Source organism: Triturus cristatus, chromosome 11 (assembly GCF_964204655.1).
Source record: "Triturus cristatus chromosome 11, aTriCri1.1, whole genome shotgun sequence".
NCBI classification, from domain to species: Eukaryota; Metazoa; Chordata; class Amphibia; order Caudata; family Salamandridae; genus Triturus; species Triturus cristatus.
In genome coordinates this window covers 582,479,198-582,496,126 of record NC_140594.1, presented here as the reverse complement: position 1 = coordinate 582,496,126, position 16,929 = coordinate 582,479,198, and the positions used below count along the sequence as shown (strand labels likewise).

The window sequence follows — 16,929 nt, the reverse complement described above, 5'->3', positions numbered from 1 at the left end:
CCCATCCCATGCTACTCGTTCTGTGAATCTGACTCTCTCCATAAATAATGCCAAAGCCAGTTTTCTGTTTGGGCTCTGTGTCCAGGGCGTGGAGTGTCTCAAAAGCAACTGACGTTATAATGCAGGAGTAGTGTCCATATAGGCTCCCCCCGCCTTTTCCAGATCGGAACAGTGTCCGTATGGAGGTGCATGGCACCATCTACTATTGCGCAGAGGTACTGCTCAAAAACGTTTCCTGAACCAGTCTGACGCCAGGGTAATAGTCAAAAAGTGAGTACTCTGCAGTTAGATAGAGTCTCTACCAGAAAGAGCATTACCAAATGTAAGTAACTTGTTCTTTTGGGTGTTGCCCACATTGTCTGTATAACCAGTGGTGATGTTAACAGTAAGCTCACATAACCCCACAACTTCATCGCCATATTTATATTCTATTTTCTACAATCTGGCTAAATATTTTTGAGTGGGATAGCAAAATTAAAACTTCACAAAAAAAATTAAAAGAAAGTAGGTTTACAAAAACAAAATACTTTCAGAGTCTACCAGCATATAACCACAAAGCCTAACTCCCACGAAAAACACATTTATGGCAACCCTTAATTCATACATCATTCAAAAGCTCCTTGTTCAGATTAGCCCAGTGAGGAAATGGATACTGTACAGGTCATCCTTCAGACCCAGTTCATTCACCATCAAATACTGATAAAGTGACAATGAGCCCTTGTTCTTCAAAATATGAGGAGTAACTGCAAAAAGGTAATGAAGAAGAAAAGATATGGGAGTAATTCCAGATAGAACCTAATGTTTAGAGTAGGAAATGTACCCTACTAGTACTTCTTCATCAGGTGGAAGTATCAGTATGTGCAGTATAACAAAAGTGTTGCAATAACCTATGGGGGCAAAGGTGACATAGAAAATTGCAAAAACTTCACCTCCAAGTATCTGCATCCTCAGTCATTGGGCAATGCATTGTTTTAAAAAAAATATATCTTTCTATTTGAGAATAATATAGTAAAATTGGATAGTATCAGGGGTGTAGAATTTTAAAAAAGATGTACTTGTCCAAGGGACAAAGTGCTACAGAAATCTTCTTGTCCTGTAATAAAATCCACTTGTCCCCTTTACTACCTAAATCATTTAGCTGCGGCTTTTACTAATCGGTTACAGCCTCCTAAGTAAACTTGCCCTCTGCTTCTACCCATGAGTAGTAAGCAACCACACAAATTCCTTTACAGCAACCTATAAACTTACACATTCCTCTCACCATAAAGGCTAAACACATCCCCTTTCCTCTCAATTACAGTCCATAACCCTTCCACTGACTCATCATAGGCTCCATCACCCTTTGCTTCTGTTCCTTTACAGTATAAGCTTTATCACATTACCCATTTCTCTCAATACAGACTGAATAGTCTTTTCCCTCTCTCATTACAGGCCACAGGTTCCATGCCCTACTCATCCACAACACAGAATACAGGTTTCATGCTTGGCCCTTTTGTCTCCAACTCACTACATGTTCTATGCCCCTAGGGAGAAAGTAGTGCGGTGGCTTGTAAGCATGTAGCAAAAAAGACACTTTTGGCGGGCTTACTAGCCAGGAGAAAAGAGACAGATGGTGGTTGCAGTGAGTTCACAGAGTGGAAATATGTTGGACCCGAGTTGGAGATGGGGGGGCTACAGTGATGAAGTAGTGTACAAGAATGCAAGGAAGTGTGCAAACAGGATGCTGGGAAGAGAGGTGGGCAGGTTTGTAGAACAGGAGTTGAGGCGCTAAGCAGGAAGTGTGCAGCAGAAGGAAAGATAAATTCAGCGAGAAGGGACTATACACACTGACCTGAGACTTGCATGTAGAGAAGGGAAGACAGGGTGGTTCACTTAAAGCAGCGTCCCCGCTTTAGTGACGCCTTGCGTGCTGCTTTCTGCTCCTCCAGTTTGAATCCCCTAGATGTTCCCTGTAGATGTAACCACCGCTCTGGGTTGACCTGTAGACTGACCAGCTTGCCAATCACAAGGGTCGCTAGGGAGAGGCGCGGCTTCAACACCAGCACCAGCTGTAGTCAGTTGTTGGTTCTGGCCACCAGTCGCAGTAAAGAAATCCTCAATGGAAGGCTGCGGTCCAGAGCCTCATTCAGTCTCCCCTGGCTGAAGCCCTCATGTTCTCCTCTCATGCCAGGAGCATCAGACAGCAGAGACCCGCCTCCACCCGCTCCCGGGTTTTACGTGAAGACTTGAGTGGCATTGTAGAGACCGGCTCCTTCTGGTCAATGTTTGGACTGCAGAGCGGAACACTTCCAATGTGCCAGTAATCCGTATTTGAGCTGCTGGGCCTGCCAAGCCCGCCAGTAACACAGACTCTGCTGTTTAATTCCCACAGCCAATCACTGGTTAGCGCCCAATCAGAGGTCTCCAAAGGTGCTCTGGCTTTCTGCCAACATTTTGATTGGCTGTGAGTCCCAGAGTGTCCACAGATCGTTTATTCTTTATGTGATCTAATATTTACTTGTCCTTCAGACAAAATAGACATTAAATCTTCTTGCCCGTCATAAATATCAACATGGTTCAGGCGTCGGGTGATTCCCCTACCCTGCGGATAGATCCAATCATTATGACATAGCAGTTGTATATTTCTACCATTAAGTCGCTAAACAGTGCACAGTGTTCAATCATAATTTTAATGCGGCTCCTTGGCCAAATTTACCCTGATATTATACATCCTGGTTGTGCCACCGGGCCGCAGCGAGGGGCTAGCGCAGATTCCTGCCCTGCAAGCGTTCCACTTTCCCCAGACCTGGTTGGGCAATGCATTGTTGTACATGTTTCCCATCTTTGAAACCACTGGCGGTACAGGTGGTCAGCAGGTGAAAGAGTGCCAGAAAGATGACTATCGAAAGGTGCTGTGTTCCAGTAGCTGGAGACAGATCTGACCATAGTTACAGACTCCTCTCTTGAGGAATAGGAAGCCCACTTGGACAACCTGATGATCGAAAAAAATGGTTTTCAAAAGTCAAATTGTTTGATGTTAGGCATGGAAAATAAGTGGTACAGATAGCGTTGGAAACAACTTCTTGTTGAAACCTCACCAAGCCACCTTGAAGTCACTGTTTTTTTCTTATTTACAACTCATGTGACTATGAAAGATCTGACGGAGAACATTACTTACCTATCACTGCGGTCCTACAGCATTAGTATATTTCAAAGACTCGCGTATAACCAGCCCTCCTCCCCAGAGAGATGCTAGGATTTCGACAAATGATAACTGTCCATGCTATGGCATTCTGACATCCAGAGCTGGAGCTTCAGGTCAACCAATTGTTGGCTGAAAGGAAGAGAGTACAAAGGAAGTGGGTAGGCAAGAATTTTAAATCCATACTGATGATATTTTATTGCTGCTTAGTTGTCAGTGTGCAGAGGTTTGCCAACCTGTAGATGGAAAATATCTGAATTAAGAAAAGATACCAATGCTGGAGATTTCTAGTTGCATCAGTCGCTATCTGCTCTCCTGAAAGCTCAGTTGTCACCCTACCAATCCCCTCCTCTGCTATTATTTACTGTGTTTGTACTCTCTCCCGTGCACTCCTTTCTGATCTTGCTGCTTTTCCAACACTACTTGCACTATCCTTTCTCCTTCATTATTTGCCCTCTCCCTGCCCCCTCCATAGTTAAAGGTCACGTTCTTTGGCCTCTTTCTTTGATGCCCAGCTCTTACTCTCCCTGCTGTGTAGTATGCCACTACTTTGCCATTTGGATTCTTCAGCTGTCCACCCACTGATTTGCACCAAAGTCCTTGGTACTGAGCAGTGTGCCCATGTAGTACCCTGTCTACATAACCTTCGCTCCACCCAACCGCTGACCCCATTGCTGTGTTACCCCAGTGATCATTCTCCTTCTGCTGTTCACTTTACACCCTCTCTTGTTCCCTAGGTCATTGCAGATCTGATGCAGAGGATCCAGAGGGTCTCCCAATTCCCTGCAAAGCTTCTGTTGGTCCGAAGACAACTAATGGGAAGCTCTTCCGAAGAGCAGTAAGTGATGGGTCTAAAAGCATCTCTGTAGCCTTCAAAATGCACACCTACTCTGACACCTAAAGCTTTCTGAGCATCATATACACCACCTGCTCACACAGCAGACATCTAAGTATTTATTCCCTCAGATTGATACTCCGCACATCGTTCAAGCAGAATGCAAGTTGACAAACCGGGATTAAAATGTATCTATAGAATACTGCAGGATTGTATATTAGTGTAAGGGCAGAAAGTTACATTGGAAGAAGGCTGTGAATACTCAAAGCAATTAGAGTGAATAACACTACAAAGAGTCACTGGTCCATTAAAAGGAGAATACACACTGAACTCTAGTTTGCCCAATACAGCCAGAAAGATTGTGACCTAGCCGAGGTAACCTTGAGAAGCACCAATACATTGACTTGTGAGAAGATTAGAAAGAATTCCATATGATTTCGGGGCTTTAGCTTAGAGACCTGACAGTGGACCAAGTTCTTTATTCAGGTCTAGCCACATTGAGTGTCTGATTGTAAGCTAATGACTTACATGCAATTGTATAGGACGCATGTGGAGTATTTTAATAATGAGAAACAGTGGCATGTGCTGCAAAGTAAATTATGTCACCTTGGTTCTCACTCTGTGCTCAAGTCTGCCCTTAAATGGTGAAGCACCCTTGACTGGGTAGCATTTGAAGATACAGGGAACCACCCGTTGGTTATTAGTGCTTTGGAAGCTTACTTTTAACTGAAATCTGCACCATAATTCACAGTATCCAGTAAATAACCTTATTAGTTTTTTTTATGCAAATAAAGAGCTCTTCCAACATTGGGGTGGTTGACAATCCTTCTGGGGTGATCTCGGGAAAATAGGCGAATTCTGTACGAAAAGTGTCCTAGTTGATATAGTATTCTGGCAAAACTTTAATCAAAAGAGGATTTCTTCTGAGGACCACACTGTCCTTATGGAAGACCATGTAGGTATATTAGGCTGACAAAGCTTGTAGTTCACAGTATCTACAGACTGAACTAACTGCAACCAAAAAAGAACAGTCAGAAGCACTCTTGATGGAAGCACTTCCCCTTTATGATGTAGGATGGGTCATCCAGTGTGAGAGTTAGGCTTTACTTATAGGAGAATCCAAGAGGTTGTATCTTTATTGAAGATTTCTGAACCAGCTTCAGAGGCTGGATCTGGAAGGTCGGCCCACTTGAGAGGAAAAGTCACCTCCCTCACGGTGCCAGCATTCTCCAGTTTTTTTGTTTTTGTTTTTTTTTAACTTTTTTTTTTTTGCATTTTAAAGTCAACATACAGCTTGGTCAAAAGGGTGCGACATAAAACAGACTAATATCATAATTACCAGTGCAGAAGTAGAAGAAGGGAAGGCATTGTAGAAGGGCACAACCGGCCTCGGCAGCCATCATCGAGGCAGACAGTAGCTTCAAACAGTACAATAGGACAATTGGCAGGTTACACAGAAGGGCAACTGAGGATACACGAAGCCAAGCGGTCCTCCACGCCAGCCATTCGCAGACCCATACCATGTGTGATGCAGGCGCGCGGGGGTGGCCCTCGGTGCGAAGTATCCCACCATCCTCCACCCAGATGGCAACGATCCAGGACATCCAACTCCCAGTGCATGCGGGGCATCTTCAAAACGGGACCCTACTCTGGCAGCCCGCCCTCCTCAGCGGCCCCTTCAGCTAAGAGGTAACAGCGCAATGGAGCCCAGATGTCTGTGGGGCGCGATGCTGTCGGCAAGAGCTCAGCGTATGTGCCGATCTGTTCCTGGCAGTAAGTTAGGTCGCGCAACCAGTCCTTGAACTTCGGGGCCCTGCCCCGACCCCAACGACCTGCAACTCTTCTCTTTGCAATCAGTAAGGCCAGTGCGATGAATTTGCGGTGCGCCGCCTGTATGGGCTCCACATATCCCAGCAGGGCCAAAAGGGGTGAGGGCTCAACTACCGAGTTGATCATCTTGGAGAGAGCTTCACAAACATAGCCCCAAAAGCGATACACTGCCGCGCAATCCCACGCCAAGTGCAGAAAGTCAGCCCCAGGAGCGTGGCACCTATCGCAGCGGTCATTATCCCTGAGTCGAAAACGACACATACGCACGGGGGTGTAATATAATCTATGGATGAACTTATAATGTATGATTCTGAATCTGCTGCTAGAGGAGATGCGCTCTGTCTGCAGTAGGCAGAACTCCCACTGCTTATCCGTCAGCGGGGCTTGCAGCTCTCGGTCCCACTTGTCCCTCGCTGCCAGTCTCGGAGCGATCATGCTGGAGTGCACCGAGCGGTATATTTTAGAAACTAGCTTGACAGGGGCTTCATCTAGAAGAATTCGTTGCAACGGCGCCATGTGTGGGGGTTCCCGTGGAAAGTCGGGTGTGAGCGCCCGTATCCCCTGACGAAGCCGAAGATACAGGAATACGTCTAGAGGGGAAGGCTGTATGCCCTCACAAAGGTGGTCCATCGTCCGGAATTCGCCATTATGATATAAATCCCCCCACGTCGCCACACCGACAGCTCGAAGCAGCCTCCGGAAGCCAACCTCCTGAAGCAGGGGCATGTCAGGGTGATAAGCGAGGGGCAAAAGCGGTGCGTACAGCAAAGTCAACCCCATCTTGGCAGTCAAGTCGCTCCAAGCCGACACCGTGCTGGCCACTGTGGACGGCGTCTTATCCCTACCCGCCACTGGGATATACAGTGCGCCTTCGATAGGAATCGGGTGTGCTAGCCAGTGTTCGGCAGCTAGTTGGGGCATATATCTAGGTTGCCGAATCCAAAAATAGGCGTAGTGCGCCTGGGCCGCGCAATAATACAGTTCAAAGTCGGGGATGCCAAAACCGCCCTGGTTGTATGGCTTAACGAGGGTCTCCCACCGAAGACGGGGCGATTTACCGCCCCAAACGAGTCTGATGAGCTCCGTGCGTAACTGTCAGAAAAAAAAGGCACCCGGATAAAATGGAATATTCAGAAAGAGATACAGCAGCTGCGGTAAGATCACCATTTTAATCAGGGATGATCTGCCCGCCATAGAGAGGGGCAGAGTAATCCAACGCGTAATGCAATCGGAAATGCGAGACATTGCCGTGCCATAATTGGCCCTCAGGAGCTCCTCCCTGTCTTTTTCAATGTTTATGCCCAGGTATTTGAAGTCACCGTCGCACCAGACGAGGGGGTAATCTAACCCAAAGCGCGCGGTGGAGGGCGTCAAGGGGAAAAAGCAAGACTTGCTCCAGTTTATCTGGACCCCGGAAATCCTGCCAAAGCGGATGAATTCCCGAAGAATCGGATTGAGATTCTCTCTAGGATCACGCACATAAAGAGTGATATCGTCAGCGTACATAGAAATTAGTATCTGTCTCTGGAAGCATCTCAACGCTCTGTCTTTATGGTGCTGCCGCAATTTTGCTGCCAGGGGCTCCATGGCTATGGCAAACAGCAGAGGTGACAGATGGCACCCCTGCCTGGTGCCCCTGGTAATGGAGAATGCATCAGAGAGCCGGCCATTCACGAGTACTTTCGCTCTAGGGCCGATATATAAGAGCTTAATCCAGGAAATAAATATGCTAGGGAACCCCATACGCTCCAGCACCTGGAACACATAATCCCATTCCAGGGAGTCAAACGCCTTCGTGGCATCGAGGAAGATTGCGGCCATCGGCAGGTCGTCATGCACAGAGTTCAAGATGGAAAAGAATGTGCGCAGATTATGTGACGTTGCCCGACCGGGCACAAACCCAGCTTGGTCAGGTAGTATCAAGTTGGGAAGTAGCAGATTGATGCGAGTGGCAATAAGCTTGGCAAGGATTTTAACATCACAGTTAAGCAATGAGAGAGACCGGTAAGAGTCACAGCTAGTCGCCGCTTTACCAGGTTTAAGGAGGGACGTGATAAGGGCCATGCGCATCGAGGGAGGAAGACTGCCCACCTCAAGAGCGTCCTCGTACACCTCCCGCAAGACCGGCGCCATGAAATCAATGTAGGTCTTGTAAAATTCAATAGGTATCCCGTCCAACCCGGCGGCCTTGCCAGACCGCATGTGCATTATGGCCTCCCTTACCTCATCCAATTGGAAAGGGGTGCCCAGGAATTCTCTCTGCGCATCACTTAGCCAACCGAGAGACACATCCTCTAGGTATTCATGCAAGCAAAGCTCGCCCTCCCTGGCCGAAGTATACAGTCCCTGATAGTGCGTGACAAAAGCATTGAGAATTTGCGCGGTATCTCTGTACAGAGCACCATCCTCACCAATGAGTTCCACAATGCAGTTGGTAGGTCGCATCAGCCTCATCGTTGCAGCCAGGGCCTTACCCGGCCTCTCGCCCTCGCCATACCGACGGGAGATCCAATACTTGCCCCTGAATTTCGCCTCCCTAGCAGCTTCGGCAGTATACTCGGTGACTTTGTCACGAATACGCGCTAATGTGGCATCGTCAGGCTTATCAGCCAGCGACGTTTCAAGCGCCTTAAGATCGGTTTCCAGGAGGCGTAGTCGCGCAAGTATGCTCCGCAGGACCCCCGACTCCTTTGCAATGCACACACCACGTAGGGTCACCTTAAAGGCATCCCAGATGGTTGCAACATCTTTCACTGAGTCCTTGTTCCGACGGAAGAAATCTAGGCATTCCTCACGCAGCTCCTCCTGAAACACGGCATCCAACAGCATCATAGGCTGCAGGCGCCAGGCTGACACCGGGGGGCCAAGATCCGAAGCTCTCAGGGTGACTCGAACCGGGGAATGATCCGAAAAGGTACGGGGGAGGTGGCTTGCCCGGGCCAGCGCCGCATGGAAGCATGGGGCAACGAAGACATAGTCCAGCCGCGCCCAAGTCCTCACCTGCGCCGTGACGTGAGTGCCCTCCCGCCCAGTCGGATGGAGGTGCCTCCAGACATCAATCAGACCATGCTCCCCAAGTAGCTCCAAGAGTGCCTCACGGGAACTAGTGTAGTGATGCGGAGCCGGGTGGGACCTGTCTATCTGAGGATTAAGTGTGGTGTTGAAGTCTCCCCCCCAGATGAGGTGCTGTGGGCCTGCGCCTATTATGTCTGCGCCTAGGTCTGCAAAGAACTGCGGGTCAACCACGTTAGGGCCGTAACAGCAGGCAAGAGTAACGGCCATATGCCCCAGCCTACCCCATACCAAACAGTACCTGCCTTGGGAGTCGTTCTTAGTGCCCGCCATGACAAAGGGGGTCCCCTTTTTCACCAGTATGGCAACCCCACGGGAGTATGAAGAATAGGATGAGAAAGCAGTGTATTTAGCCCATCTGCGGGCAAAGGGCTGCGCAGCTTGTGCCCTAAAGTGGGTCTCTTGTAAAAACGCTATGTGTATGGCGTGTCGATCTAAATAGGCGAGGATCTTCCTGCGTTTCCTCGGGTCCCCCAGACCTCTAACGTTCCACGTGAGTATGTTCAAGTCAGAGTCACCCATTGGCAGGCCGGGAAATAAATGAAATGTGGCCCTCAAGCAAAGAGTCCGCAATCATGTGCCATCGTAGAGGCGCGCATGCCGCCTGCCCAACTTCTATCACACAGACAGCACCAGCGTGTTTTATATGTCGCTCGCACGGGCCGCCACGCAGTCCCATGAGATCACTCCCCGTCAACTCTGCAAACAGCATCCATATGACATCAGCTGCACACAACAATAATACAACAGAAACACCCCGGAAGATCTCCCCGCTCGTCCCCACATCCATCCCCACTGTGCAATGTTCATCATTCGCCAGTACAGGCCTGACAGGCGATGCGAAGTTACCAATCCAAGACAGTAAGGAAAACAGGGCATCAGTGTAATGCTCTAAAATGCAAGGTATCAAATCAAGCAGAAAACCTCCAGTCCCCCCCCCAACCCACTGAAGCAGCCCCAACGTGCCAGAAACCTCAACCCGCCCCCCTCCCCGAATTACCACCCAACAGCTCAACAGGAGCAACTTAGTCCATTTGTTCATTGGGGTACACCCTACAGGGGTCATCTAGGGGCCACATACAGCCACCCTCTACACCCAGCGCCCCAACACCGTTAGGGGAACTAGGGAGGGTGGTGCCTGGAGTATAGTACTAGCCGTCGCCAAACTCCCGGCTAGGACAGTCTTGAGCAGCATCATTGCAGTCATGCAAGCGGGCATATGTGGTGGACATCCGGTCAAGCACCAGACACGCTGCCCCCAGGAGCAGTCGCAAGCACAAGAAAGCGATAGGCAAAAAGTTACTGGTCATCATCATGTTCAGTACGCTCCTCTAGTCGTCGTTCAGCCCGTGCACTCTTCAGAGTTTTCAAAAAGTCCTCCACTTGTTGCGGGTTCGTGAAAAAATGTTGCTTAGCTTGGTGTGTAATTCGCAGCTTCGCTGGGTATAGCAGCGCGTAGTCGATTTGAAGAGCACAAAGTTTTTTCTTTACCTCAATGAATTTACGCCTCTGCTCCTGAACGACAGGTGTGAAATCCGGGTAGACAGTAAAGCTGACCCCGTCACAAGAGAGTTGTTGGTTCTGATGCGCAGCCCTCAGCGCAGCGTCCCGATCTCTGTAATTCAATAGCCGAGCGATGATGGGCCGCGGTGGAGCCCCGGGCCTGGGTCACGGCCCAAGGGAACGGTGAGCCCTCTCGACAATGAATTGCTTGGAAAACGCCTCCGGCCCCATGGAGGTCAAGAGAATCTTTTCCACATAGTCCTCCATGCGGCCAGTGTTGGTAGACTCCGGCACCCCTACTACGCGGATGTTATTGCGCCGGCTGCGAGCTTCCAACTCCTCATTCTTGGCAGCGATAACTCGAAGGACATTGTCCATTCTCGAGAGTTGGGAGGTATGCGAGGCAGCGAGATCGTCAGCATCGGAGATCCGCCTTTCAGCCTCCGTGAGGCGCTCCTCATGCACATCCATCTTTTGTGCAAAGGCATCCATGCGAGAGGAAATGCGATCCACTTTATCAACTACGGTGGCAAATCCTTGCCTCATCTCCTGCATCATCTGCTGAAGTTTGGGCGCCGGAGTGCCCAGGCCCGTGGCCGCCGCCGGCGGGCTGCTCGAGCCCTCCGCATCCTGCGTGCTGCGCAGCCCCTTTTTAGCCGCTGGGGCTTCAAATGTGAGCTTCGGCTGCCTGCTGTCCTGTTTGCCCATCCTGGGCCCGCTGCTAGAAAGGCGCCGCCAAGGAGGAAGTGGGGACAGTCCACAGGTCACCCCCAATCTCGCAGGACTGGTGCGCCTCCTGCTCCAGGTCCACTAGTCACCAGAGCCCAGATACGGCGGCGAGAACCAGGGCCGGGGAACGGTCTCAATGGGGCCCGACGGCAGCAGGCATGGCCGGAAAGGGAGAAGGCGAGCCCAAGGATGACACCGGGCTCCTCTGTCACCAGCCAGCAGGGCCAAGACTGTCCGGTCTAAACCCCTGTGCCCCAGCCAGGTTCGCCGCCAGATGCGTGATAGTCCGCCGCAGCCCCCGATCGTCCACGAAGCCTGGACAAGGCCCCAGGTCCGGGGGGGGGCCCAGCACCACAGTGCGCACCGGTCCCGCAGTCAGGCAAAGCGATTAATTCTCCAGAAGTGGGGGGGGCCTGCTACTCAGCACACGCCAGGAAACCCGCCCCGCAGTCCAGCAGGCACGGCAATCGACTCTCCAAAAGTGGGGGGGGCCGTCCATCCAGCACTCGCCAAGCACTCCACCCCCGCAGGCCAGCACCAACGTGTTCACAGATCAAAGTCGAGGGGGGGGGGGTCCGCTCTCACCAGCACCTCACAGCTCCCCGGAACCTAGGCGAACCGTACCTGCAACGGCCGCCATACGTTCGCCGCTCGTGCTCACATAGCGCACTCCTCCCGCCGGCAGAATATGGTCCTCGAGGCCCAGGGGGTCCTGCCGCGGCAAATCTCTTTGCAGGGCCTACCTGCCTCGTGGTGAGCCCCGGTCTCGTGCAGCTCCGAGGTCCGACCGCGCGCTTCCCCTCAGGCCGCCCAAGGCACGGTGCAACCTCGCTGCCTCCAACTCCGTCACGGAAGGTCACACATCTCCCAAACTTGCACCGGAGCCTCAGGCAAGTACCCGCAGCAGTATCGCGTACTTTTCCGTCGGGAAGGCGGCCAGCTGATAGGATAAATGGAGGATTTCTGCTCCAGGCGGCAGGAGCCTCACAGAAGTGCGGCCATTCTGCTTGCGCGCCCTCTAGCGCCCCCCATCATTCTCCAGTTTTTGCATTAGAACTTGCTAAAGATGAATATCACGCCCTCTGTAGGGGTGCATTCACTGGTTCAGAATATGCTTCTTTTGCTGATGTCAATCCATGCTTATAGAGAAACAAGCGGTCCCTACCAACAGAATATTTTACAACAATACACATAGAAGTCAAATAATTTCTATGGCAACGAACATAAAATGAAATAATACAAGGCTTTATTAAATGTTGAATAAAACGGAAAAATAAAAAGTGGGAAACATACAGGGCAAAAAACAATTTGATTACCAAAGCTCAGACATTTACAAAGTGACTGCACATATAATAAACAATTAGTGGCACATATACTATAGGTATCAATGCTATCCTTATTAAAATAAAGAGCAATTGCAATAGTCATTTTAACATAGAGTACTCCAAAACATTCCTTATTTGTTTGGGTGCATAGTGTGCTGAAGAAGTAGAAAGGAGACATGTCTGTACAACACCCAACACCAAAATAGACAAATGTGCTGGTAACAGGTGCCCCAGTCCAAGGCTCGGCTGGGAGGGAGGCAAGGGACGGAACATAACATTCACTCCCCTTCTTCACCAGATCTCCTATGCCAGTTAGGGGACGACTGGATCGAATGAAACAAATGGGCGATGTAATGGCTGGCATTAGCCAAGACCTTGTGAGTTTAATAAAACTATATTTATAATGTACTTACTTACAAGGGCTTTTATCCAGCTTTCTTTACCCATTGATCTGTTATTGCATCATTCACATTTTTCTTCCGCCCAGTTCAGCATAACCAATGGGGTTGTGGTTCAGCCCACTTCAGCCATTGACCGATTTCGCTGTGAGTGATTCTACTCTTTCACAAAGAGAATATCTGCAAATTGAGTAATTCTCTTCAGTTCCCTTAAAATATTTTTGCTTTTACCCAGTGATTTTTAGACTTCCCCAACAATAAAGTTTTGAAAAACCCATGACAAAACAAAACAAGCATTGACAAAGGCAAAAAGGCTGGCAGCCAACACCAGACAGACCTATTGGCTTTGCCAGTGCTGGCTAATAGCTGGCATAAAGTCAAAAGGAAAGGTACATGTCTGAGGTAGGAAACTTTTGGCTGGAGTGTCACACCTAAGGGCATATTTACAAGGGGATTGTGTCACCGGAACGTCACATTTACCAATGTTCCGGTGGTGCAATGCCTTGCACCATATTTACAAAGTGGCGGTAAGTCGCTTTTTGTGGCTTAACGCCGCTTTCTAAATATGGTACCCTTTCACCGGGTATCTGCGTTAAAGGAGCGTGCAATGGGTGTTGCTGTGGGCGTTCCACCGCAACATCCATTGCTTTTTGATGCTACCCCAGATTTACAATGATCTGTAAATGTGAGGCACGCCAAAAACTAATGCCATGCAATAGCACCTGTTAGAATGGCGCAACAGGGAGAAATACTTTTATTTCTCCTCGTTTTTGCTTTTTCTATGCATTCTGCAGCACACATAGAAAGAGCAAAACGCCATTAATGATTGTTTATGTGCAGGAAGGTGTCTCTTCCTGCACATAAACAATTGTTAAATAATGACGATTTGCTACTTCTGTGTGTGCTGCAGAGTGCGCAAAGGTCTCTGTGCTGGCGCTAGGCAGCTTCTTTTAGTGCCAGCGCTAAGGAAAACACAGAGATGCACCGTATTGTTGTAAAATGGCGCATCCTTGCATTTTGGAAATGGTGAAGTGCGGCGCTGCGAACTTTGCTGCATCGCTGCGCTCCGCTATTTCCTTGTATATATGCCCCCCTGTGTTTAAGGAAAGTGGGGAACATTTATACCAATAATACAAACAGGGAAGAAGGGGTCCTAGGGAACTTTTTAAGCCCAAACGTGGATATATTCCCCAAATCAAATGAATACAAACAACAAAAATATCCACGGGTCTAACACTTTGCCTGGCTTAGTAGAACGTGACCATGTGAAGAATGACCAGAACATGTGTCTGGGCATTCCTATTAAAAGGACGATTCCCATCACTCACCGAGGTGACATGCTTCATCATCTGGGTCTCCTCCAAGCACTATACTAGTGACGCCAAGGGCTACAACCCTTCAACTATGAAGGGGAGCTCACGGATGTTTTCAAGCTAATTATAAATGCGCAACAGCGCACTCACAATGGATCCACTAGATGTGAACAGGTGTTATTTAGGGAGTGATGGACGCGGTGCATGTGAGTAAGAGAGTGATAATTAAAATGAACACAAGGAGAGGAAAGTTTTATTGGGTATCTCCTAATGCCCAGGTTAAAAGCAGTGCAACGACAGTTTTAACATAATAACTGTCCGTGTCAAAAAGAAAGAAGGTCTACATGTTTCAGCCTTACGGACTAGATGAATCCACTGCTTTCTTCAGGACCAAACACTAAGTGAATTGCTACTGCGAAAAACGTGCCCAAACAATAACAGATGAAAAATAATAAATAATAACACGGTTGGAACAATTACAACCATGTAACCTGTATTAGTAGGTTTTCCAAATCTTCATCTGTATCAAGGATACTGTAAGTACCTGTAACAACAAACACAAAGAGGAAAAGACCTGTCATGTATCTACTAAACCATCCAATTTTTAATTGAGCATCAAGTCAAATACTAGTGATCTATCAATTATCATCTAGTTACTGTGATTGCAAGTACGCCTTACCTGTATACTGTGTTGGAAGACACTTCACCTCACCTGGCAACGGCTCAGGATAATGAGGCCCCGTTCTGTGGAAAATACAAAGAGCACAAGGATGCTTAAAGTACTGTACTTTTAAACTCCTAAGTTTAAAAATTCGTAATGTCACATCGATTAATGAAAAAACTGCATCGCACTACTAGGTACTCAACCAGGTTTAAAAACTCATTCGCTCTTTGCCCTGTATAAACAACAGTGTCTCAAGAAACAATTATGTCTATTAAGGGGCAACGTTGTAAATAGAGCTAGTGTAGTCAAAGGTTGTGAGTTGCCACTGTCATATAGTACTACAACCTATTCAAATCTGTGGATGTTAAGTCACCCGGATCTCTCAGCGGTCGTGTGCCTAATCTTACGAAAAAATTAATTTTTAAGATTCTGCAACAGCATTCCGCTTCTATTGGCCATGTAAAGCGAAACGGACGATACCTCCCAACACTCTTCTCCCTTAGCATTTATCAATGAGGGCATAATGACAACCACCATATCAAGAAAACCACATCGAGCACTGTGTCTAACAGATTTAGGAATGGCACAGCGTCAATATAGACGTTAGTCGAGGCTAACGTGTTGAGACATTAAAAGTGCGGTATGAAAGCGCGCTCAGCGATATATTTAACAAAGCGTATGTAAACCTGGTCTCACTTACCTATCCGTCGGTACCCCGAGCTTGTAAAGAGCCGAAGGGAAGGTGGTGACGAGGATTTCGCATTCGTTTTAAGGAGGAGTCGTCATACTTCCGCATTGACATTCATCACGTGATCATGTCACGTTTCATCGCGGTAATACGTCTAGTGGAAGTCATCTTTGTAAAAAGACCTTTCTTTATAATGCACAAAGGCTAATACAGATCAAGATCTGCAAAATCTAAAGCGTTAATGCAGCGTGAACAGTTGCGCGGACCCAGGACGAGTGATGCCCCACTGATCGTGCATGCTGGGAGATGCAGTCCTCAATAGATATAATAAACACAGATGACGTGATCTACTACCCACGATGACTAGAATCACATTGCATGTGGGTACCCCATTATAAAGTTAATACCCGAGATTTCTTAAAATCAAAATACGTGAATTTTATGATGTAAATGATATTTACATCTGGAGAATAACGTATATCATATGAGGCACATATAGTGACTAATGTGAGATCGTCCTATGGCTGGTTCATTATTACAGCAGATTGATATAACTGTATTACAAGGAGACCCAAGGTATATCATTGTTTAAAACTCTTTTATCACTCTGCAACTTGAACACCCACTTCTGTTCTCTGAGGAACAGATATTTGGAGATGTCAGTGATATGTGGTGGTATAAATGGTTGTTCAAGGATTGTCCATCTAAAGTCATCTGGTTTGTGATTTGCCTCCAAGAAGTGTCTTGTTAGTTTCGTAGTCTGCTTCTTACACTTGATGGTGCTTTTATGTTCTGAGACCCTGATTTTAATCTTTCGAGTAGTCATGCCCACATATTGGTAATTGCACGGGCATGTGATTAGATAGATAAGTCTTTCACTATTACAGCTAGTGAATTTGTTCTGTATCCACGGTCTGTTGGTCCCTATATCGATAGATTTGGATGGTTGTGTCTGGGGACAAGCAGCACAAGTACCACAAGGAAAGTGTCCCTGAACAGCAGGCAAGTTCCACAGGATGCCTTCTCTTTGGGCGGGTTTGACTTTTGGTCTTGTGTGTACAAGTTGATCACGTAAATTTGTGCTTCTTTTAAATGAAAAAAGTGGTGGTGGAATCTGTTCCTTCCCAACATTCAATATATGCCAATGTTTACGAACACTCTTGTGAATCTTGTTAGACAGGAAACTGAAGGTATTCACAAATGTGATCCGGTTCAAAGGTGGTTTGGGTAAAGGAGGGTCTAGCAAGGCCTCTCTATTATTGGTGGCAGCTTGCTTGAGTGAGCGACGTATTAACTTATTAGGATATTTTCTTGTACGCAATTGTGTGGATAGAGATAAGGCATGGTTCTCAATTGTATCTCTAGCGGAACAATTGCGACGTATCCAAAGA

At 48.0% G+C, this 16,929-nt stretch overlaps 1 protein-coding gene across 1 annotated transcript in view; it reads left to right on the top strand.

Moving 5' to 3' along the window:
- The window catches only part of FHIP2B (FHF complex subunit HOOK interacting protein 2B), a 133,646-nt gene that overhangs the window by 109,507 nt on the left and 7,210 nt on the right, over positions 1-16,929 (top strand). Inside the window, exon 16 of the mRNA XM_085633830.1 lies at positions 3,919-4,019. Within this exon, the coding sequence (XP_085489956.1) occupies positions 3,919-4,019 (101 nt within the window). The remainder of the gene's footprint in view (positions 1-3,918; positions 4,020-16,929) is intronic.